Genomic DNA, 23,522 nt, shown 5'->3' with positions numbered 1-23,522 from the left:
TGTTGGGTTTACTCTCTTCTCTCCTCTGTGTGGTACTGGTGGTGATGTTGGGTTTACTCTCTTCTCTCCTCTGTGTGGTACTGGTGGTGATGTTGGGTTTACTCTCTTCTCTCCTCTGTGTGGTACTGGTGGTGATGTTGGGTTTACTCTCTTCTCTCCTCTGTATGGTACTGGTGGTGATGTTCGGTTTACTCTCTTCTCTCCTCTGTGTGGTACTGGTGGTGATGTTGGGTTTACTCTCTTCTCTCCTCTGTGTGGTACTGGTGGTGATGTTGGGTTTACTCTCTTCTCTCCTCTGTGTGGTACTGGTGGTGATGTTGGGTTTACTCTCTTCTCTCCTCTGTTTGGTACTAGTGGTGATGTTGGCTTTACTCTCTTCTCTCCTCTGTGTGGTACTGGTGGTGATGTTGGGTTTACTCTCTTCTCTCCTCTGTGTGGTACTGGTGGTGATGTTCGGTTTACTCTCTTCTCTCCTCTGTGTGGTACTGGTGGTGATGTTGGGTTTACTCTCTTCTCTCCTCTGTGTGGTACTGGTGGTGATGTTGGGTTTACTCTCTTCTCTCCTCTGTGTGGTACTGGTGGTGATGTTGGGTTTACTCTCCTCTGTATGGTACTGGTGGTGATGTTGGGTTTACTCTCTTCTCTCCTCTGTGTGGTACTGGTGGTGATGTTGGGTTTACTCTCTTCTCTCCTCTGTGTGGTACTGGTGGTGATGTTGGGTTTACTCTCCTCTGTGTGGTACTGGTGGTGATGTTGGGTTTACTCTCTTCTCTCCTCTGTGTGGTACTGGTGGTGATGTTGGGTTTACTCTCTTCTCTCCTCTGTGTGGTACTGGTGGTGATGTTGAGTTTACTCTCTTCTCTCCTCTGTGTGGTACTGGTGGTGATGTTGGGTTTACTCTCTTCTCTCCTCTGTGTGGTACTGGTGGTGATGTTGGGTTTACTCTCTTCTCTCCTCTGTGTGGTACTGGTGGTGATGTTGGGTTTACTCTCTTCTCTCCTCTGTGTGGTACTGGTGGTGATGTTGGGTTTACTCTCTTCTCTCCTCTGTGTGGTACTGGTGGTGATGTTGGGTTTACTCTCTTCTCTCCTCTGTGTGGTACTGGTGGTGATGTTGGGTTTACTCTCTTCTCTCCTCTGTGTGGTACTGGTGGTGATGTTGGGTTTACTCTCTTCTCTCCTCTGTTTGGTACTAGTGGTGATGTTGGCTTTACTCTCTTCTCTCCTCTGTGTGGTACTGGTGGTGATGTTGGGTTTACTCTCTTCTCTCCTCTGTGTGGTACTGGTGGTGATGTTCGGTTTACTCTCTTCTCTCCTCTGTGTGGTACTGGTGGTGATGTTGGGTTTACTCTCTTCTCTCCTCTGTGTGGTACTGGTGGTGATGTTGGGTTTACTCTCTTCTCTCCTCTGTGTGGTACTGGTGGTGATGTTGGGTTTACTCTCTTCTCTCCTCTGTGTGGTACTGGTGGTGATGTTGGGTTTACTCTCTTCTCTCCTCTGTGTGGTACTGGTGGTGATGTTGGGTTTACTCTCTTCTCTCCTCTGTGTGGTACTGGTGGTGATGTTGGGTTTACTCTCTTCTCTCCACTGTGTGGTACTGGTGGTGATGTTGGGTTTACTCTCCTCTGTGTGGTACTGGTGGTGATGTTGGGTTTACTCTCTTCTCTCCTCTGTGTGGTACTGGTGGTGATGTTGGGTTTACTCTCTTCTCTCCTCTGTGTGGTACTGGTGGTGATGTTGGGTTTACTCTCTTCTCTCCTCTGTGTGGTACTGGTGGTGATGTTGGGTTTACTCTCTTCTCTCCTCTGTGTGGTACTGGTGGTAATGTTGGGTTTACTCTCTTCTCTCCTCTGTGTGGTACTGGTGGTGATGTTGGGTTTACTCTCTTCTCTCCTCTGTGTGGTACTGGTGGTGATGTTGGGTTTACTCTCCTCTGTGTGGTACTGGTGGTGATGTTGGGTTTACTCTCTTCTCTCCTCTGTGTGGTACTGGTGGTGATGTTGGGTTTACTCTCTTCTCTCCTCTGTGTGGTACTGGTGGTGATGTTGGGTTTACTCTCTTCTCTCCTCTGTGTGGTACTGGTGGTGATGTTGGGTTTACTCTCTTCTCTCCTCTGTGTGGTACTGGTGGTGATGTTGGGTTTACTCTCTTCTCTCCTCTGTGTGGTACTGGTGGTGATGTTGGGTTTACTCTCTTCTCTCCTCTGTGTGGTACTGGTGGTGATGTTGGGTTTACTCTCTTCTCTCCTCTGTGTGGTACTGGTGGTGATGTTGGGTTTACTCTCTTCTCTCCTCTGTGTGGTACTGGTGGTGATGTTATCTCTCTTCTGTGTGGTGATGTTGGGCTATCTCTCCTCTTCTGTGTGGTGATGTTGGGCTATCTCTCCTCTTCTGTGTGGTGATGTTGGGCTATCTGTCCTCTTCTGTGTGGTGATGTTGGGCTATCTCTCCTCTTCTGTGTGGTGATGTTGGGCTATCTCTCCTCTTCTGTGTGGTGATGTTGGGCTATCTCTCCTCTTCTGTGTGGTGATGTTGGGCTATCTCTCCTCTTCTGTGTGGTGATGTTGGGCTATCTCTCCTCTTCTGTGTGGTGATGTTGGGCTATCTCTCCTCTTCTGTGTGGTGATGTTGGGCTATCTGTCCTCTTCTGTGTGGTGTCGTGTCTTTGGCATCAATAAAACGGAAGACATGTTTATCAAATAACTCTGTAATTATTATTACGCGATTAAACTGATTAATCGTGTAACTGTAATTAGGTAGAAGGTCGGGGCACCAAGGAAAATATTCAGATTACAAAGTTATAATTTTCCTAATATAACTTTCAGATATTATAATATCTGATCCATGAGTCCTCTGATTAATGATGTTTTAGTTTACCTCACGTCAATCTCATTCCAAATGTTGTAAATTGTTGGTTATCTGCACGAACCCAGTCTTCACTATGAGTCATTCATACATCAATTGTCTTAAAATCATTTATTTACTAATCTAAGTAATTCACAGAAATGCAAAACAAACAGATATGGTTACAATGAAATGATAGGAGAATGTGCCCTAGTGGGCTAAACCGGCATGGCGGCTTGTTACACAAAGAAAGGGAGTTGGGCTTGATGAAAGAGCGGGAAAACTGAGGAACAGAGAAAGCAGCTATGCCATTTTAAATACAGTATCGTATGCATTCTACATTACCGCCCATTTGGAAAAGGAAAATTCAATAAATATTTACTCTGAGCTGCGCTTCGGTAGGTTGGTCGTAGATGCTGGCCGTGTTGGCCAACAGAGATCTTCCTGTCCTCGTAAGAATGTCACTGGTTGTAAAAATGGATACGTTGTAGTATCTTCGTCTGTTTGTTAGACTGGATCCGTCGTCCGTCCTTTCCTAGCCCACTTTTACAGCGGCCGCTGCTAACTCAACGGCTAGGAAGTATCACTTCTGTAGTGAAATGGTTCAAAGTTCATACCATTCGCAACCAAAGCTCACGCTGAGGTTGGCTTAGTTCTGTACTTGACATGTGTCCTTTTAACGCAGAGGCTGCAGACCTCACGTACCCGGAACAGGCTGGTTACTTTTTGTCACTGACTTATATAATGGCGAGGGGAGAAGGGTGTGTTTCATCGTTTATAACCCCCGTCTCTTCACAGGGGCGAGCCACTGATTGGTCAGGGCTCTTTCCTTATGAAAACCCAATTCTCTCATTTGGAAGCTAAAATTAAATTTAATCTCCTAACAAACAGTTTCAATATCAAACATTTAAATTGCACAACAATTCCATGTGAATCTGATGACTATAATGTGTAGACTTTCCCAGGTACAGTTTATGTCGTCCTGTCATCAGTCATAATGTCTCAGATGACAACCGAACTGACATCCATACTCATTAAGTACCTGGTATATTTCCAACTGGTTCTATTCCCGAAATATGGTTCCTTTCCCCCCCACTTGTTTGATGTTCCCAGACTCTCTAGATTAAACAAAGGCTATTCAAAAGTCCTTCAGTAGGGTCAGAGAGAGAGGGGAAGGGAGAAAGGTATTTATGGGGGGGTCATAAACCTTACCCACAGGCCAACGTCATGACAGTGGTGATGTTGGGCTATCTGTCCTCTTCTGTGTGGTGATGTTGGGCTATCTGTCCTCTTCTGTGTGGTGATGTTGGGCTATCTGTCCTCTTCTGTGTGGTGATGTTGGGCTATCTCTCCTCTTCTGTGTGGTGATGTTGGGCTATCTGTCCTCTTCTGTGTGGTGATGTTGGGCTATCTGTCCTCTTCTGTGTGGTGATGTTGGGCTATCTCTCCTCTTCTGTGTTCATCTACAGGAGGTTTTTCCAGACAGCTCACTTCTATGTGGAGGACAGTAGTTCTCCCAGGGTGGTGGCCAATGAGAACATCCCTGTCATCCCCATCCCAGGTAAGACACACCTTCTTTAACACACCATAACACACATGAGAGCCCAATTCAATCTAACCTGCTTTAGCAATATTTTTGTGTTTCCAAACTATTGCCCACCGCTTCCTGGTAGGTTTTTATAGTAGCCACAACCATTCTGTGACCATTTTCTTGTCAATGTTTTTGTCAAGCCTTTTTCTTTGTTAGTCATTATCTGCTCTTGTTAAGGATAGGATCCATTCTAGTGTGAGTTTAACCCTTTCACACGTACCATCACACGGGGTGTGATCGTTCTACAGTGGTCCCTGAAGCGTACGATCCCACCCGTGTGATTAGAACACTCATTTAGAACGCTCACTTAGAACGGCCAGTTTCGAATGACGCAACAATCAGCATTTGAGCTGGCCACACTTTATTCAGAAACTATTTACACAAACAGTCCTTACAAAGTTATGTCCAGAATTTGAGCAGTTTATTTTTGGATGCAATGTTCAGATATTCACAGAAGTATCTATAGCATAACACAATCATCCTAACTGGAAAAATGTAGGCTACATTTGTCCTAGCGCTAACTGAGGAAAGATTGACAACACAAGCGGTCATATTTTCTAACTCTCGGCTGACGTAAACTATACCATGAATTAGCTAATAGCAATTACTATGTATAATTAATCACATCACTAGTGAGCTCACCATTGATCGAAATAATTAGGTAAAACTCTTTCTAGAAATTGAAAGTAATCCGTCGATTAGTTTCAGCGCGCAGCCATGCATTTTTTCCTCACAGAAACCGAAGATAATAAGAGAAGACAAGATGAGTTTGGTCTGTTTACATTATGCATGTTGAAGGGGTGTGTCATCTACTGTCGTTCACATCCCACCATTCATTTGCAGAAGTCCTCAAAAAATGAGTGAACTCTTACTCACCTCATTTTGTTATAACATCTTTGGTCAAACAGATGATTACGTGAAACCCAGAATGCATTGTATGTCAACAAACATGGCTCCATACACATAGCTGGAATTAGCTTAGCTCATCATAATCAGTACAACCTTCAAAACATTATTTTCCACACATACTATGCGCCCATTACAATTTATGCAAAAATCGGAATGCATGATTTATCACGGGTAATTGAAAAACGTCAATAAAATACTAAATATATCAATAATACCACACAAAACATTTTCTGATAGTGATTTATTGATACAAATGGTGCGTGCAGGCAGTCAATCACGGTAACCTCTCACTCCAGCTCTGAGCCATTCAGTGTTGTTGTTTATGTAACAATCACTTCCTGGAATGGAGAGAACGTTCGAACATCACGTGCATAAAAAAACTCACGCTGAGGCGACCGTTAGAGATATTTGGAACTCACACGTGAAAGGGTTAATACTTTTGAATGGGCCAATCTACTTCTATTTTACTCAGCAGCTTACACCCTGAGTGTATGTAAAAATGCTTGTGACCTGCTCTATTAGGAGTCATGTGAGAGGGTTCTTTTCTGAGAGAGCCCAGTGTAGAGGTAGCTAGTCAATAACACAATGAGAAGACAGTGCTGTGTGGAGTGCATAGCGTTCCTTTAAAGAGAGCAGACACTCAGGGACAGAGGGACTATGGCACTACGGCCCAGTTCATAGCAATGATGGTTAACTTAAAGAACTCAGCTGATGTCTGTATTGACTCTTCATCCATTCTGCTTTTGTCTCTTTTCTCTCTCCCTCTCTCTCCCTCCACCTTTGCTCGCTCTCTTTCCCCCCCACCCCCACCTTCGCTGGCTCTCTCCCCCCTCCTCGCTCGCTCTGTCCCCCTTCCTCGCAGGCTCGCTCTGTCGCCCTTCCTCGCAGGCTCGCTCTGTCCCCCTTCCTCGCACGCTCGCTCTGTCGCCCTTCTTCGCACGCTCGCTCTGTCCCCCTTCCTCGCAGGCTCGCTCTGTCCCCCTTCCTCGCAGGCTCGCTCTGTCCCCCTTCCTCGCAGGCTCGCTCTGTCCCCCTTCCTCGCACGCTCGCTCTGTCGCCCTTCCTCGCACGCTCGCTCTGTCCCCCTTCCTCGCACGCTCGCTCTGTCCCCCTTCCTCGCACGCTCGCTCTGTCCCCCTTCCTCGCACGCTCGCTCTGTCGCCCTTCCTCGCACGCTCGCTCTGTCGCCCTTCCTCGCACGCTCGCTCTGTCCCCCTTCCTCGCAGGCTCGCTCTGTCCCCCTTCCTCGCACGCTCGCTCTGTCGCCCTTCTTCGCACGCTCGCTCTGTCGCCCTTCCTCGCACGCTCGCTCTGTCCCCCTTCCTCGCACGCTCGCTCTGTCCCCCTTCCTCGCACGCTCGCTCTGTCCCCCTTCCTCGCACGCTCGCTCTGTCGCCCTTCCTCGCACGCTCGCTCTGTCGCCCTTCCTCGCACGCTCGCTCTGTCCCCCTTCCTCGCAGGCTCGCTCTGTCCCCCTTCCTCGCAGGCTCGCTCTGTCCCCCTTCCTCGCACGCTCGCTCTGTCGCCCTTCTTCGCACGCTCGCTCTGTCGCCCTTCCTCGCAGGCTCGCTCTGTCCCCCTTCCTCGCACGCTCGCTCTGTCCCCCTTCCTCGCACGCTCGCTCTGTCCCCCTTCCTCGCAGGCTCGCTCTGTCCCCCTTCCTCGCACGCTCGCTCTGTCCCCCTTCCTCACACGCTCGCTCTGTCCCCCTTCCTCGCACGCTCGCTCTGTCCCCCTTCCTCGCAGGCTCGCTCTGTCCCCCTTCCTCGCACGCTCGCTCTGTCCCCCTTCCTCGCTCGCTCGCTCTGTCCCCCTTCCTCGCTCGCTCGCTCTGTCCCCCTTCCTCGCAGGCTCGCTCTGTCCCCCTTCCTCGCACGCTCGCTCTGTCCCCCTTCCTCACACGCTCGCTCTGTCCCCCTTCCTCGCACGCTCGCTCTGTCCCCCTTCCTCGCTCGCTCGCTCTGTCCCCCTTCCTCGCTCGCTCTGTCCCCCTTTCTCGCTCGCTCTGTCCCCCTTCCTTGCTCGCTCTCTCCCTGTCCCCCTTCCTCGCGCAAGCGCTCTGTCCCCTTCCTCGCTCACGCGCTCTCTCCCCTACTCCCTCTCTTTTCTCCTCAATGTGGAGACGAACTGCTTCTTTCTGTACAGACAAGTTAATATACCATCTCAGAGAACCGAGTGTTAAGTGTTTATAGAACTGTGATTGTTTTACAGCGTCTGAAATGCTAAATCCATCCCCCCACTGGACTGTAATGTGAGGGGTTTAATGAGCAGGAAGAAAACGGAGAGAGGGGGTGCATGGAGCCAAAACTCTGACACAGCTGGTCTAGTGTGTGTGCCTGCCTGCACGTGAATGTCTTTGTTCCACCTTTCATCACATCCCTTCTCTCCTGAATAAAGGGATGCAAAATGTGTGCACAGCTGCAAAGTTCTAGCAAATCCAAATGTGCCCATAGTATTTTAATCAGCTCCATTGATTAGTGTATAAATGGAAGACCGTTGACAAATGGACACTCAAACAATCCCCCAATCACCTTTAACCATGGAACCATTGAAGTGAGTCAGGGAGTGCCTGTCTGTCAGTGGACCCAGCTGGGAGTGTGTATTGGCTGTAATATCACACACCAGCACCAGCAGACAAACCCAGCAGCTGTTTCCTCTGTCCACACACACACACACACACACACACACCCTTTGTCCTGATGGCTTTCTCTGTGTGACAGTAGCCTCCCCATCACCTCTCCTCCCTAATGGATAATTTGGGACTGATGTGGCTCATCTGACACAGATGCCACCCCCTCTAAACACCCATATTAGACAATTATGTCTCTTTGTCCGCCAGTGACTGGTCTAGCTGTGGTGTGATTCCCATCGTTCTGTGTGACATGGCTAATAAGTGTTCTTCTCAACATAAACAACAACAATATCTGTACTACTGGGGTAGTTATTAGTCTTAGTGGGAGGCTGTGTGGGATGTGCTGATTTAGGGTCAGTTTGGCCTTTTAGATCACATTGAATGAGATTTAATGGACAGGGAGGACCTGATCCTAGAGCAGCACTTCTACTCTGAGACGTTAGGGCCCCATATATGTTCTTCTCTGAAAGTGTCTGTGGGAGAGGCAGTGAACACCTAGCAGATTGCTGGTTCATTTGTAATGCTGTGCCACACTAGAGTAGCGCAGTGGTACGTTGGTAATCTAAGGGATACAGGCTGAAGGGATATTAAAATACTTGGTCTTTCATTTGTCTGTCTGAAATATGGAAGATGTTACAAATGTAGGGAGGTTCTAGACAGGATATTAATATTGTTATTTACACCTTCACAAAGTATTCACACCCCTGGACTTTTTCCACATTTTGTTGTTATAGCCTGAATTTAAAATTGATCTAAATTTAGATTTTGTTTGTGACAGTCGGTCGGTCATACACTCACTCAATTCAATTCAAGGCACTTTATTGGCATGGGAAACATATGTTAACATTGCCAAAGAAAGTCACTCTCTCTCTGCCAATGTGAAGAAAGCCTAAGTGTGATATGTCCACATTTGTGTCTTTCTAAGTGTGGTATGTCTTCCTACAGATGACATGGATGCCATCCCTGTCAGGCAGTTCATCAAACACATCATGGAGCTCTACTCCAACAACTTGCACGGGTTCTCTGAGGAGTTTGAGGTAGGAAGTAACACAATACGTTTTTATCTCTCAGCCTTTCTCCTATTGTTGAGGGGGAGTGTGTGTCTGTGAGTCTATGATATTCTCATATTCTGGTTTATGTTGTCTGTGTGTGTAGGTGTGTACATTACTGCCTATGTCTGTGTAAACACAATGAAATGTGTACAGGGCATGTGCAGTATGTATACTGAAAAAATAGAAATAAATACAACGATTTGACTGAGTTACAGTTCATATCAGGAAATCAGTCAATTAAAATAAATCCATTAGGCCCTAATCTATGGATTTCACATAACTGGGCAGGTGCGCAGCATAGGCCCACCCACTCGGGAGCCAGGCCCAGCCAATCAGAATGAGTTCTTCCCCACAAAAGAGCTTTATTACAGACAGAAATACTCCTCAGTCAGCTGTCTGGGTGGCTGGTCTCAAACGATCCCGCAGGTGAAGAAGCCGGATATGGAGCTCCTGGGCTGGCATAGTTACACGTGGTCTGCGGATGTGAGGCCGGTTGGAGGTACTGCCAAATTCTCTAAAACGACATTGGAGGCAGTTTATGGTAGAGAAATGAACATTCAATTCTCTAGCAACAGCTCTGGTGGACATTCCTGCAGTCAGCATACCAATTGCGTGCTCCCTCGACTTGAGACATCTGTGGCATTGTGTTGTGTGACAAAACTGCACATTTTGGAGTGGCCTTTTATTTTCCTCAGCACAAGGTGCACCTGTGTAATGATCATGCCGTTTAATAATCTTCTTGATATGCTACTCCTCTCAGGTGGTTGGATTATCTTGGAAAAAGAGAAATCCTCACTAACAGGGATGTAAACAAATTTGTGCACAGAATTTGAGAGAAATAAGCTTTTTGTGCGTATGGAACATTTCTGGGATCTTTTTTCACCTCATGAAACATGGGACCAACACTTTATATTTTTGTTCAGTATATTTATACTGAAAAAAGTGTGTGTTGTGGAGCAGATGGCTGAGTGTGAGGCAGGTTAATTAACAGTCTAGTTGCTGGTTGTCACAATCATTAGAGTAAGCATCGGACCAAAATGCAGCGTGGTTTGGGTTCATCATCTTTATTATGTGAACCGGCACAAAAAAAACAATAAAGAACAAAACGAAACGTGAAGCTATGCAGTGCCCAAGGCAACTAAACACAAACAAGATTCCACAAAAACACAGTGGGGAAATGGCTGCCTAAATATGATCCCCAATCAGAGACAACGATAAACAACTGCCTCTGATTGGGAACCATACCAGGCCAACATAGAAATAAATAAACTAGAATGCCCACCCTCGTCACACCCCGACCCAACCAAAATAGAGAATAAAAGATCTCCAAGGTCAGGGCGTGACTGGTTGGCTGGACAGGAACACACTGTCTCTGTGACCAGGTGGAGGCACAAAGCTAACACTTCCCAAGAAGGAACACACTGCACACAGACGCACACAGCTGGGTGCAGGTGAACCTACATTATTCGTACTATGTCAATCAAACAGAGTACAGACATACAGCCACAACACTAGGCTAGTTGTCCCAGATGTGTGGATACACACAACTATACAAACCTGTATGATAATGATCATGTTTCTAATGTAATTCAAACATATCAATATTAACTGATCGGACCATTTGCTGTTTGAAAAATAAATAGTTTTCTTCCCATCTTGACCTCTCTCTCCCTAGGAGGTCCAGCGTTGTACGGTGGACCTTAAGATCACTGCAGAACATTCCAATCATCCTGACAACAAGCACAAAAACAGATACATCAACATCGTGGCCTGTAAGTCAACACTGACAGCCTGTTATATTCATGTGTGATGTTAAAAAGGCAATGCAGAATGAGACTAATATTCCTTTCATCTATCTCCCAGACGATCACAGTAGGGTGAAGTTACGACCCCTGGCTGGCAAGGATGCTAAACACAGTGACTACATGAACGCTAACTATGTAGATGTAGGTCAACCAACTGCTTTAGATGTATTTAGTAGCTATTCTAAGTGTTTTTATGTATGCTGTGTTCTCTTTCTCTGTCATTATATATGCTCTGGTACTCACCTTATGTGTACTGTACTTGCGCTCTGTGTGAGTGTACTGCTGTCACTCAGCCCCTCGTCTCCTCTCAACAGGGTTACAACCATCCCAAGGCCTACATCGCCGCCCAGGGCCCTCTCAAGTCCACGTTCGAGGACTTCTGGAGGATGGTGTGGGAACAGAACACTGGTATCATCGTCATGATCACCAACCTGGTAGAGAAAGGAAGGGTAGGTGGTCTCTATCTGACTGTTGGTGTGACTGTTGTCTTTCACAATGGATGATATACAGCTGGCTTTTAAAGAGCATATCATATTGTTGTTTGACAGGGAAGATGAGATGAATACTGTTGTCTTTCACAGAGAAAATGTGACCAGTACTGGCCCACAGAGAGCAGTGAGGAGTATGGCAACATTGTGGTGACTCTGAAGAGTACTAACGTTCACGCCTGTTACACACTGAGACAATTCCTCATACGGAACACCAAAGTCAAAAAGGTATGTCCCAATGCTACAGTACGTCTACAGTACGTCTACAGTACGTCTACAGTACTACTGAGATGTTTGTGCATAGTGCTCTTCCCTTGTGTTGGGGACACCTCCGCTTAGGGCTGCTTTCCCCAGATAAACATTAAGCCTAGTCCTGTCTAAAATCACTAAGAATCATGTTCAATAGAAATCCTCCATTGAAATAGTTTTTGGGCTAGGCCTAAGGAAATTGGCCCTTTAGCCAGCAGGTCTTCCCTTGTGTGCCTTATATTTTTGTATCTGCCAAGTCGACATACTCCATCCAGTTTATTCTCATATGTCATCCATGTTGTTTCAGGGTCAGAAGGGCAACCCGAAGGGGCGTCAGAACGAGCGGATGGTGATCCAGTATCACTACACCCAGTGGCCTGACATGGGCGTTCCGGAATACACCCTACCTGTCCTCACCTTTATAGGGCGCTCCTCTGCAGCACGCGCACCTGGCATGGGCCCTGTCCTAGTGCACTGCAGGTACAATAGCTCTCTAGAAAAATGATGTTCTCTAAACATGGATTCCGCCCATGTTTACTGCAGAGAGGGTGACGCTCTATCCTAGTGCACAAAATCATCTTCCTCATCATAAGAAGTAATCAGAAACACCACTAGTTTCATTGAAGTCTTGTCTACGATCCGTAATACAGCTCCTTCTATGGGTCTCCTGTGGTAGTTAGTAGTTAACATGTGTTTTGGTTGTATAGTGCTGGAGTCGGGCGGACAGGGACGTACATCGTCATCGACAGCATGCTGCAGCAGATCAAAGACAAAAGCACAGTCAACGTCTGGGGCTTTCTCAAACACATCCGCACACAACGCAACTACCTGGTCCAGACAGAGGTGTGTGTGTGTTTGTGTGTGTGACAAATGACACCTCCAATACACCTCCAAAGTTCATACAGCTACAGTAACTGCCGAAGAGAATGTCATCTCCTACACAATGTTACACTAGCTAGAGAGATCTTCTCCATAAGCTCAGTGGTTCTCTCCAGTCTAATTCTTCCTCCCTCTGCCCTTCCCCCTGGACTATAGGAGCAGTACGTGTTCATCCATGATGCCCTGATGGAGGCCATCCTGGGCAGTGAGACAGAGGTGCCCGCCTGGCAGCTCCATGGTTACGTCAACAGCATCCTCACCCCCGGCCTGGGGGGCCGCACACGCCTCGACAAGCAGTTCAGGGTATGATGAACCCCAGCCTCCTTTGGTGTAGCATAGTGTAGTTCGTACTGTATGTCTTACAAACTATAAGGAATAGAGCCTTTTAGAGACTCCATAGTTGAAGGGCTACGGTGTACTGAACACTGTAATACATGTCACATACACACTTAATAAACATTAAACCCATTCATGGTGAGATTTTTCTATCTCACAGCACGGTCTTGCTACCTCTATCTCTCCAGCTGCTGACCCAGAGTAACGGCAGCTTCGTGGAGTGTTTCAGCGCCCAGAAAGACTGCAACAAGGAGAAGAACCGCAACTCCTCAGTAGTTCCATGTGAGGACAGTATTTCTATAGATACTATCCTAGGCTACATTATCAATTTCTCTGTCAATTCCCCATCATCTACTGCACTGAGTGAGATAATGAGGTGTCATGCTTTGCCAGTTCGCCCCGAGACATTATAGAAAGAGTTTATTTACCTGGCCATGTTATTATGCCATAGGGAAAGTGCTGTAGATGCCACAGCAACAGTTATGTGCATTATTATCTAGTACTGTATCATGGCACCCTAAGGCCATGGGTGTGATTGAATACATGTTTTTTTTTCTCCCGCTCTAGCGGAACGAGCTCGCGTAGGACTGGCCCCTCTCCCTGGAATGAAAGGCACAGACTATATCAATGCCTCCTACATAATGGTATGATACTGCTATACCCCACACACCACACTACGCTCACCACACACACTCTGTCTAATGATATCTTCTGTTCCCTTGATGATTAGAATTACTCTGCATTTCAAACTGTTATTGTGTGAAGCCTCTTACTGAATAATAGTCAATTATTTATTATAAGGAATAATTAATACTGAGAAATTGAGACAAGGGCCTGTACACAGTACTCATCATGATCCGATTGTAACCTTTTAAAACTCATTTAGATCAAATGTAAAACCTAACAGGCACAATAAATTCCTTCTGATGTTTAGACAACGTGAAAGTAATTGGGTAATCATGTTATAGAAGATTTTGTGAGTTGTTGACTATGTATGAGTGCTTACATATTGATCTTCTACCTTGGGCCACGCAGGGTTACTACAGGAGTAATGAGTTCATCATTACCCAGCATCCTTTACCCCACACCACCACAGACTTCTGGAGAATGATCTGGGACCACAATGCCCAAATCATCGTCATGCTTGCAGACAACCATGGTTTGGTGAGTAGAGTAGCTGGCCAGAAGGTTATAACATTTAGTCAAGTAGCGCTCTACTGTTCTCGCCTGGTTACACACACATACATTACACACATCTAACATGTATGTCTGCCATATGTGTATTTAGGCTGAGGATGAGTTTGTGTACTGGCCCAGCAGAGAGGAGGCAATGAACTGCCTAGCTTTCACCGTCACCTTGATCAGCAAGGACAGACTGTGTCTCTCTAACGAAGAACAGATCATCATCCACGACTTCATCTTGGAGGCCACGCAGGTACAGTAACCTTTGACCTTTCACCCTTCACAAGTAAACTCTCACCTGCGTGAGTGTATAAAACCCTCGCAGACCTGTACACAGATGGCAGGGCCATGTGTGTCCCAGTGATCCTTCAAGCTAGATAGGAAAGTAGTATTTGAATACATTTAAAAGTGTATTATTCCCATTAATACAAACTAAGTGTTGATAGGTGGGCTTTAGCTAAACTACAGTGCTGGCCTGAGGTAGCGGTACTGTATTGTCAGTGTCCTAGTTGTCTGTCTGTCTAATATCTCTCCCACTAACAGGATGACTATGTCCTGGAGGTGAGACATTTCCAGTGCCCTAAATGGCCCAACCCTGATGCCCCTCTCAGCGGCACCTTTGAGCTCATCAACGTCATCAAAGAGGAGGCTATGACCCGAGACGGACCCACCATTATACACGATGAGTAAGTGTGTTTGTCGGCATGCATGCATTGGTATATCAGGAGTATGAATGTGTGTTAACATGTCCCTCCATGTCCCTGGTAGGTTTGGGGCAGTGTCTGCAGGGACTCTGTGTGCCCTCACCACCTTGTCTCAGCAGTTGGAGAGTGAAGGGGCTGTGGATGTCTATCAGGTGGCTAAGATGATCAACCTCATGAGGCCGGGAGTCTTCACAGACATAGTGAGTTCACCCATGACCCAGTCAGGAGGATTGGTGCTGTCAGGCTTCAATAATCGCCAATAAGAAATAACTTATTTAACTTAAGCAAAATCTCCAGTCAGTCATAGGAACAAATATCACTTGGTGGTTGTCATTGCTCATTCTGACATGTCAACAATCTTAGAATAGACCTAGAAGTATCATTTAAAGTTGTAACATTTGTCAGTAATTTACAGTGGTGTTAACCTGTCTCTCGGTCTTCCTCTCTCCCGGTGTGTCTGTCTCCAGGAGCAGTACCAGTACCTGTACAAGGCCATGCTGAGCCTGGTGAGCAGCAGAGACAGTGGGATGAGCCCCATCTACATGGACACTAATGGGGTGGTGGTCATCATGGACCAATCAGATCCTGCTGAGAGCATGGAGTCGCTGGTCTGACTGGTTACTGGTCTGACTGACCACACCACCATCCGAAGGCACTTAATTTGTACAACTCTGAGGAACAAAGAGAACTTTGGCGGACTTTCCTTGAGGCCTTTTTAGCCAGAATTATTGGTTAAATGAATAACCTGATTACCTTTTTTACACTGATATAAACTTTTTGGATATTTATTTTTTTCTTCATAATTGTTTGTCTTAATTGTTATCCTGCTGAGAGTTGTTAACTGTTACATTGTTTCACGTGAGGAAAAAGAAAGTGTCTCTGTCCAGTTTACACTACACTGTCGGTGTTACTGCCTAAAACCCTGCTAGATAATACAGTACCATTAACTAGACCCTGGCACCACTGTACTCTACACTCATTGGAACTCTTTGGATTGTGGCAAAGAACAGACTTTAGCTTCAATGAATGAAGAATGAGGACCAAGGACAACCCTGAAGGTCAACATGATCCAGTCGAATAGATTTCTCAATACAGACTATCCCAGTTCAGTGTATGACAGTACAGCTCACTTAACAAGCATTGCAACACTATCATCTGGTCAACTCTTCGGTAAGACTTTATTGGCGTAGTCCATCTGTAGATGCTCTACAGACTTATCAGTAAGATTTAAACTATCTACTAGCCCTAACCCTTATCCTAATCCTAAATTGAACCCTTACCCTGAACCTTATTCTATACCTAACTAACCGTAACCTTAGCAAGCAGTTGCTTATCAACAGATCGTTTGTTGATGGTATGCCCATCTGTAGATGCTCTATCAGGACTATCCAAATAAAGTGTACCCAACACTTCTTATTCAGTAAAACCCACCTTATCCCAGGAGCATTTATAATCTGTAGATTATACATATTATTCCTATATTACCCAAAAATCTCCATTCTATTTGTAAATTGGTATTACAACAACTACTGTGAACATTCATTGCTTTATTTTAAGATTTCTATTGTTTTGTAATCCATATGACTATATACTTGATCATATTAAGCAGCTGGTTTTGTATACTCTGTCATTTCCTCTCTCGCCTTGTGTGGATTGGACACACTGAGACCCATATTGTCAAATTTGTTTTAAGAAATTATACTAGTTAGTTTCTAAACCCAGGTCTACATGTGACTCGTCTGGCATCAACTGTTCCATTACAACGGACTTAACTTCATATTAAACATAGCTTTCATTTTACCATATGAATGGAGTTCTTGGTTTTAACATAATTTGGAGGGTGAAGTGTATTACTGTCATTATAACCAAAGACATGGTTGAAAATTGCAACAAAGTTGTTTTCCCAAAATGTAAACAAGTGTCACATGAAGCTTTTATCCTAAAAACCAGTCCAATGTGTCAGTCCATACTGCACTATGTTGTTTTAACTGGGCTAAAAGAGGTTGTTTTTATCTAACGCCTACACCAAACCACAGTATCTACTTTACCCATCTATACTGTATCCTGTAGCTGTACCCTGTACTGATACATACATGCTGTATTTTCCTATTTGTTCCTATTTTTTGCTCTTCTCTCTCAACAAGTATCTTGTTAAATGAAGTCACAACTCTCCAACATTTGAAGAAAAGTCCTGACTTACTATGGCTGCATTTACCCAGGCGGCCTAAGTCTTTTGACCAATCCCAGATTTTTTTACATCAGATCTTGTTCAGATCTGATTGGTCGAAAGACCTGTTAGTGAAAAAAATATCAGAATAGGGCTGCCTGTGTAAGCACAGCCTACATGCTCATCTGTCACGAAATGGTTATTGGCAGCAAAAAAATGTTTTTGCCTGTAACTATTATTGTTATTATTATTATTATTATTATTATGAACTTTATGCTTTAATCATATTTCATTTATAACATTAGTGTAATTTGCTATTTCAAGGTCATGTACATATTTACTTCAAGGACCAATCTTCTTGGAAGTTATAATCTATGCTGTGTGAGCATCATAGACTTTTATATTTTCATATTAAGCTTTTTTCTTTAACATTATCCTACTCTCACTCATTGCATTTGTGGAGAATATGTAGGAATTAAGGGCTCTATTCAATCCTTGTCACAGAAGTTCAGCATTACGACTTGATAGAAATTTAAAGGTAATGTTCCTGCGTTAGCGGAGACTGCATTCACATAAACGCTGCATGTTGGAAATTACCTTTACATTTCTATAACGCAATCTGTTTGCTTCAGCGAATAGAGCCCCAAGTCTCCGAATAAACAAGTAGACCGACATCACATTCCCGCACAAGTCCATTACTGCATCTAAAATAGCACCCTATTCTCAATATAGCGCCATACTTTTTGGCTCCTGAGTGGCGCAGCGTTCTAAGGCACTACATCTCAGTACTAGAGGCATCACTACAGACCCTGGTTCAATTCCAGGCTGTATCACAGCCGGCCGTGATTGGGAGTCCGATAGGGGTTTTGTTCTTAGCCGACTTGCCTAGTTAAATAGAGGTTAAATAAAATAAAATACTTTTGATGAAAAAGAGTGCAATATATAGGGAGTAGGGTACCATGATTCTTTTTTGTTCTGTCGGGGTAAAGAATGTTATTACTGCCCATTTGAATATCAGACTTTTATTATAGACTACACCAGACCAATTTGTGCTATGAATGGAAGACATCTAGGGAGTCACTGAGTAAAGTTTGCTGCCTCAATCCATCTAAGCAAGTTCAGCATTCATTCTATTTTGTAAACTTGAAGATAAAGAAATGTTTTTTCCATTTATTATATTCTGTCATTGTATTATAGTACCATGGTGTTGCATTACTATGGTACTGTGATATGATATCATGTTATTGAAGTTTAATAGTGCTATTTAATACGTAAATTGTATTGCTATACATTAAATAAAGTATTGGTTTTGATGTACTTCAACCTGGTGTTGTGTATTTGTCAGATTGACCAAAGTATAAGGCAAGGTTTGAATTGGGTTGTACTCTTATCAAATACATTTTTAATTGTCACATGCTTTGTAAATACAGTTGAAGTCGGAAGTTTACATACACCTTAGCCAACTACATTTCAACTCAGTTTTTCACAATTCCTGACATTTAATCCCAGTAAAAAATCCCTGTTTTAGGTCAGTTAGGATCACCACTTTAGTAGAGAGAATGATTTATTTCCGATCTTATTTCTTTCATCACATTCCCAGTGGGTCAGAAGTTTACATACACTCAATTAGTATTTGGTAGCATTGCCTTTAAATTATTTAACTTGGGTCAAACGTTTCGGGTAGCCTTCCACAAGCTTCCCACAATAAATTGGGTGAATTTTGGCCCATTCCTCCTGACAGAGCTGGTGTAACTGAGTCAGGTTTGTAGGCCTTCTTGCTTGCACACACTTTTTCAGTGCTGCCCACACATTTTCTATAGGATTGAGGTCAGGGCTTTGTGATGGCCACTCCAATACCATGACTTTGTTGTCCTTAAGCCATTTTGACACAACTTTGGAAGTATGCTTGGGTCATTGTCCATTTGGAAGACACATTTGCGCCCAAGCTTTAACTTCCTGACTGATGTTTTGAAATGTTGCTTCAATATATCCAGATAATTTTCCTTTCTTCATGATGCCATCTATTTTGTGAAGTGCACCAGCCCTCCTGCAGCAAAGCACCCCTACAACATGATGCTGTCACCCCGTGCTTCACGGTTGGGATGGTGTTCTTCGGCGTGCAAGCCTCCCCCTTTTTCCTCCAAACAGAACGATGGACATTATGGCCAAACAGTTCTATTTTTGTTTCATCAGACCAGAGGACATTTCTCCAAAAAGTACGATCTTTGTCCCCATGTGCAGTTGCAAACTGCAGTCTGGCTTTTTTAATGGCGGTTTTGGAGCAGTGTCGATATAGGACTCGTTTTAACTCTGGATATAGATACTTTTGTACCTGTTTTCTCCAGCATTATCACAAGGTCCTTTGCTGTAGTTCTGGAATTGATTTGCACTTTTCGCACCAAAGTACGTTAATGTCCAGGAGACAGAAGGCGTCTCCTTCCTGAGCAGTATGACAGCTGGTGCATGGTGTTTATACTTGCGTACTCTTGTTTGTACAGATGAACGTGGTACCGTCAGGCGTTTGGAAATTGCTCCCAAGGATGACCCAGACTTGTGTTGGTCTACATTTTTTTTCTGAGGTTTTGGCTGATTTCTTTTGATTTTCCCATGATGTCAAGCAAAGAGGCACTGGGTTTGAAGGTAGGCCTTGATATGCATCCACAGGTACACTTCCAATTGACTCAAATTATGTCAATTAGCCTATCAGAAGCTTCTAAAGCCATAATTTTCTGGAATTTTCCAAGCTGTTTAAAGGCACAGTCAACTTAGTGTATGTAAACTTCTGACCCACTGGAATTGTGACACAATGAATTATAAGTGAAATAATCTGTCTGTAAACAATTGTTGGAAAAATGACTTGTGTCATGCACAAAGTAGATGTCCTAACCGACTTGCCAAAACTATAGTTTGTTAACAAGAAATTTGTGGAGTGGTTGAAAAACGAGTTTTAACGACTCCAAGTGTTTGTAAACTTCTGACTTCAACTGTATATCTTGTCTGTGTAAGCAGTATTTAAGTGCACTAACGGGACTGCCCCGTTGGAGCTCACTTCGTACAGGTACTTTATTCATCTAAGTTTGACTGTGACATCTCCAGCTTGCTGTTAGTAAAGGATTCATTTAAGTTTGACTTCAGGTGTCCCTGGTGATAATGTCCACGACAGCACATACCTGTCCTTATAAGGTCCCACAGTTGACAGTGCATGTCAGAGCAAAAACCTAGCCATGAGGTCAAAGGAATTGTCCGTAGAGCTCTGAGATAGGATTGTTTTGAGGCACAGATCTGGGGAAGGGAACCAACAAATGTCTGCAGCATTGAAGGTCCTCAAGAAAACAGTGCCCTCCATCATTCTTAAATGGAAGAAGTTTAGAGCCACCAAGACTCTTCCTAGAGCTGGCAGCCCAGTCAAACTGAACAATCGGGGGAGAAGGGCCTTGGTCAGGGAGGTGATAAAGAACCCGATGGTCACTCTGACAGAGCTCCAGAGTTCCTCTGTGGAGATGGGAGAACCTTCCAGAAGGATAACCATCTCTGCAGCACTCCACCAATCAGGCCTTTATGGTAGAGTGGCCAGACGGAAGCCACTCTTCAGTAAAAGGCACATGAAAGCCCGCTTGGAGTTTGCCAAAAGGCACCTAAAGACTCTCAGATCATGAGAAACAAGATTCTCTGGTCTGATGAAACCAAGATTGAACTCTTTGGCCTGAATGCCAAGCGTCACATCTGGAGGAAACCTGGCACCATCCCTACGGTGAAGCATGGTGGTGGCAGCATCATGCTTTGGGGATCTTTTTCAGAGGCAGGGACTGGGAGACTAGTCAGGATCGAGGCAAAGATGAATGGAGCCAAGTACAGAGAGATCCTTGATGAAAACCTGCTCCAGAGCGCTCAGGACCTAAAATGGCGTCAGAAGAAATGGCAGCAGTTTTACGGGCGCCCAACCAATTGTGCTATTATGTGTTTTTTCGCGTTATTTGTAACTTATTCTGTACATAATGTTACTGCAACCGTATCTTATGGCAAAAAAGAGCTTCTGGATGTCAGGACAGCGATCACTCACCTCGGATAAGACAAAGATTTCTTCTACAACAAGGAGGACGCACAAGATATTCTCCAAACACCCCAAAGGGCCGACATCCCCTTTATTTGCAAGGGGAAGTGAAGCAGGTACAGAGGACAAAGAGCCGGATGCCTGGTCAGGACCCGGAGAAGGCAAGTGGGAAATCTTGCCTTCTCCGTACTTTTTGGAGAAATGTCCTCTGGTTTGATGAACCAAAAATAGAACTGTTTGGCCATAATGACCATCGTTCTGTTTGGAGGAAAAAGGGGGAGGCCTGCAAGCTGAAGTACACCATCCCAACCGTGAAGCACGGGGGTGGCAGCATCGTGTTTGTGGGGGTGCTTTGCTGCAGGAGGGACTGTGTCACGTTCTTCAAAAGGACAGGATCAAAGGGCAGCGTGCGTATTGTTCCACATATTTTATTTCAAAGTGAAACTTAACAAAACAACAAAGACCAAAAGGAACGTGCCGTTCATAGCACACAATGCACTAAACAAAACAATATCCCACAAAACAAAGGTGGGAAAAAGCCAACCTAAATATGATCCCCAATTAGTGGCAATGATTACCAGCTGCCTCTAATTGGGAACCATACAACTCACCATCATAGAAATACAATGACTAGAACCAAGTGCACTCTATGGTCAGGGCGTGTCAGTACCCCCCCCCCCAAAGGTGCGGACTCCGGCCGCAAAACCTGAAAACAAATGGGGAGGGTAGGGGGGTGCCTAGTGTCGGTGGCGGCTCTGTTGCGGGTCGTAGCCCCCGCCCAGACCCCGGATCCGGCCATGGCGCCGGGCTGAACGCCATGCCTGGACTGGGCATCGGCGCAGAGGAAGGCTCCGGCCATGGAGCTGGGTTGGCCACCGTGCCTGGACTGGGCACTGGCGTAGAAGAAGGCTCCGGCCTTGGAGTGGGACTGGATGCCGTGCCTGAACTGGGCACCGGCGCAAAGGAGTGCTTCCGGCCATGGAGCTGGGTTGGACGCCGTGCCTGGAGTGGGCACCGGCGCAGAGGAAGGCTCCGGCCATAGAGTTGGGTTGGCCGCCATGCCTGGACTGGGCACTGGTGCAGAGGAAGACTCCGGCCCTGGAGCGGGACTGGAGCCGTGCCTGGACTTGTCCCCGGTGCAGAGGAAGGCTCCTGCCATGGAGCGGGACTGGACACCGTGCCTGGACTGGGCACCGGCGCAGAGGAAGGCTCCGACCATGGAGCGGGACTGGACGCCGTGCCTGAACTCTCCGGACCGTTGACCATCACTGAAAGCTCTGGGCCCATTGACCGTCACTGGAAGCTCTGGGCCGTTGACCGTCACTGGAGGCTCCGGGCCATTGACCGTCACTTGAGGCTCCGGACCATTGACCGTAGCTGGAAGCTCCGGACTGTGAACCTTCGCTGGAAGCTCTGGACTGTGACACGTCGCTGGAAGCTCTGGACTGTGAACCGTCACTAGAAGCTCTGAACTGTGAACCGTCGCTGGAAGCTCTGGACTAAACCATCACCGGAGGTTCCGGGCTGTAGAGGCACACTGGAGGCCTAGTGCATGGAGCCGGCAGAGGACGTACCGGGCTGGGGATGCGCACTGGAGGCCTGGTGCGTGGAGCTGGCACAGGTGGTGCCGGACTGGTGACACGCCCTTCAGGGCGAGTGCGGGGAGCAGGCACAGGACGTACCGGACTGGGGAGGCGCACTGGAGGCCTGATGCATGGAGCCGGCACAGGTGGCACCGGACTGGTGACACGCACTTCAGGGCAAGTGCGGGGTGCAGGCACAGACGTACCGGACTGGGGAGGCGCACTGGAGGCCTGATGCATGGAGCCGGCACAGGTGGCACCGGACTGGTGACACGCACTTCCGGGAGGATGCGGGGAGCTGGCCCATGACGCACCAGACTGCAGACAGGATCTTCAGGTCAAATGTTGTGCAGAACACACCTGACCAACATCTCTCTCATCTCTCTCTCTCCCAACTTCTCCATTGCCTCCCTGACGGTATCTTGCTCTTCAGGACGAGTGTGGGGATCTGGCACAGGACATACCGGACTGGGGAGGCGCACTGGAGGCCTGGTGCGTGGAGCCGGCACAGGTTTCACCGGACTGATGACACGCTCCTCCAAACGCCTGCTTTGCCTCATACTCCTAGCTAACCCCTCTCTCCGGTATCCTTCCTCACACTGTTCCATTGACTCCCAGGCGGGCTCTGGCACTCCCCGCTGCTCAGTCGACCACCTCTCGAGCCCCCCCCAAAAAAAAAAAATCTTGGGGTTTCTGTGGCCGCGGTCCCTGGCGTCATCGCTGTCCTTCCTGCGTCTTCTGCATCTCCCACCAAGGCAGGGTCTCGTGTCCTCCCATGATCTCCTCCCATGTCCAAAACTCCTTTACCTCATGAACACACTGCTTGGTCCTTGTGTGGTTGGATATTCTGTCACGTTCTTCAAAAGGACGGGACCAAAGCGCAGCGTGCATATAGTTCCACATATTTAATTTCAAAGTGAAACTTAACAAAACAACAAAGACCAAAATGAACGTGCTGTTCGTAGCACACAATGCACTAAACAAAACAATATCCCACAAAACACAGGTGGGAAAAAGGCTACCTAAATATGATCCCCAATTAGAGGCAACGA

At 46.1% G+C, this 23,522-nt stretch overlaps 1 protein-coding gene across 1 annotated transcript in view; it reads left to right on the top strand.

Moving 5' to 3' along the window:
• Positions 1–18,159, top strand: part of LOC115150327 (receptor-type tyrosine-protein phosphatase gamma) — a 256,267-nt gene extending 238,108 nt beyond the window's left edge. The window contains exons 14-29 of the mRNA XM_029693504.1: positions 4,312–4,403; positions 8,920–9,011; positions 10,702–10,798; positions 10,890–10,972; positions 11,146–11,280; positions 11,413–11,547; positions 11,876–12,048; positions 12,276–12,411; positions 12,604–12,750; positions 12,972–13,065; positions 13,351–13,427; positions 13,819–13,947; positions 14,072–14,218; positions 14,509–14,651; positions 14,734–14,869; positions 15,137–18,159. Of these exons, the coding sequence (XP_029549364.1) occupies positions 4,312–4,403; positions 8,920–9,011; positions 10,702–10,798; positions 10,890–10,972; positions 11,146–11,280; positions 11,413–11,547; positions 11,876–12,048; positions 12,276–12,411; positions 12,604–12,750; positions 12,972–13,065; positions 13,351–13,427; positions 13,819–13,947; positions 14,072–14,218; positions 14,509–14,651; positions 14,734–14,869; positions 15,137–15,283 (1,963 nt within the window). The 3' untranslated portion in view covers positions 15,284–18,159. The remainder of the gene's footprint in view (positions 1–4,311; positions 4,404–8,919; positions 9,012–10,701; positions 10,799–10,889; positions 10,973–11,145; positions 11,281–11,412; positions 11,548–11,875; positions 12,049–12,275; positions 12,412–12,603; positions 12,751–12,971; positions 13,066–13,350; positions 13,428–13,818; positions 13,948–14,071; positions 14,219–14,508; positions 14,652–14,733; positions 14,870–15,136) is intronic.
• Positions 18,160–23,522: the final 5,363 nt, after the last annotated feature.

The sequence above is a fragment of the Salmo trutta genome, chromosome 16, assembly GCF_901001165.1.
Source record: "Salmo trutta chromosome 16, fSalTru1.1, whole genome shotgun sequence".
NCBI lineage: Eukaryota > Metazoa > Chordata > Actinopteri > Salmoniformes > Salmonidae > Salmo > Salmo trutta.
This window is presented reverse-complemented; position numbering and strand designations above follow the sequence as displayed.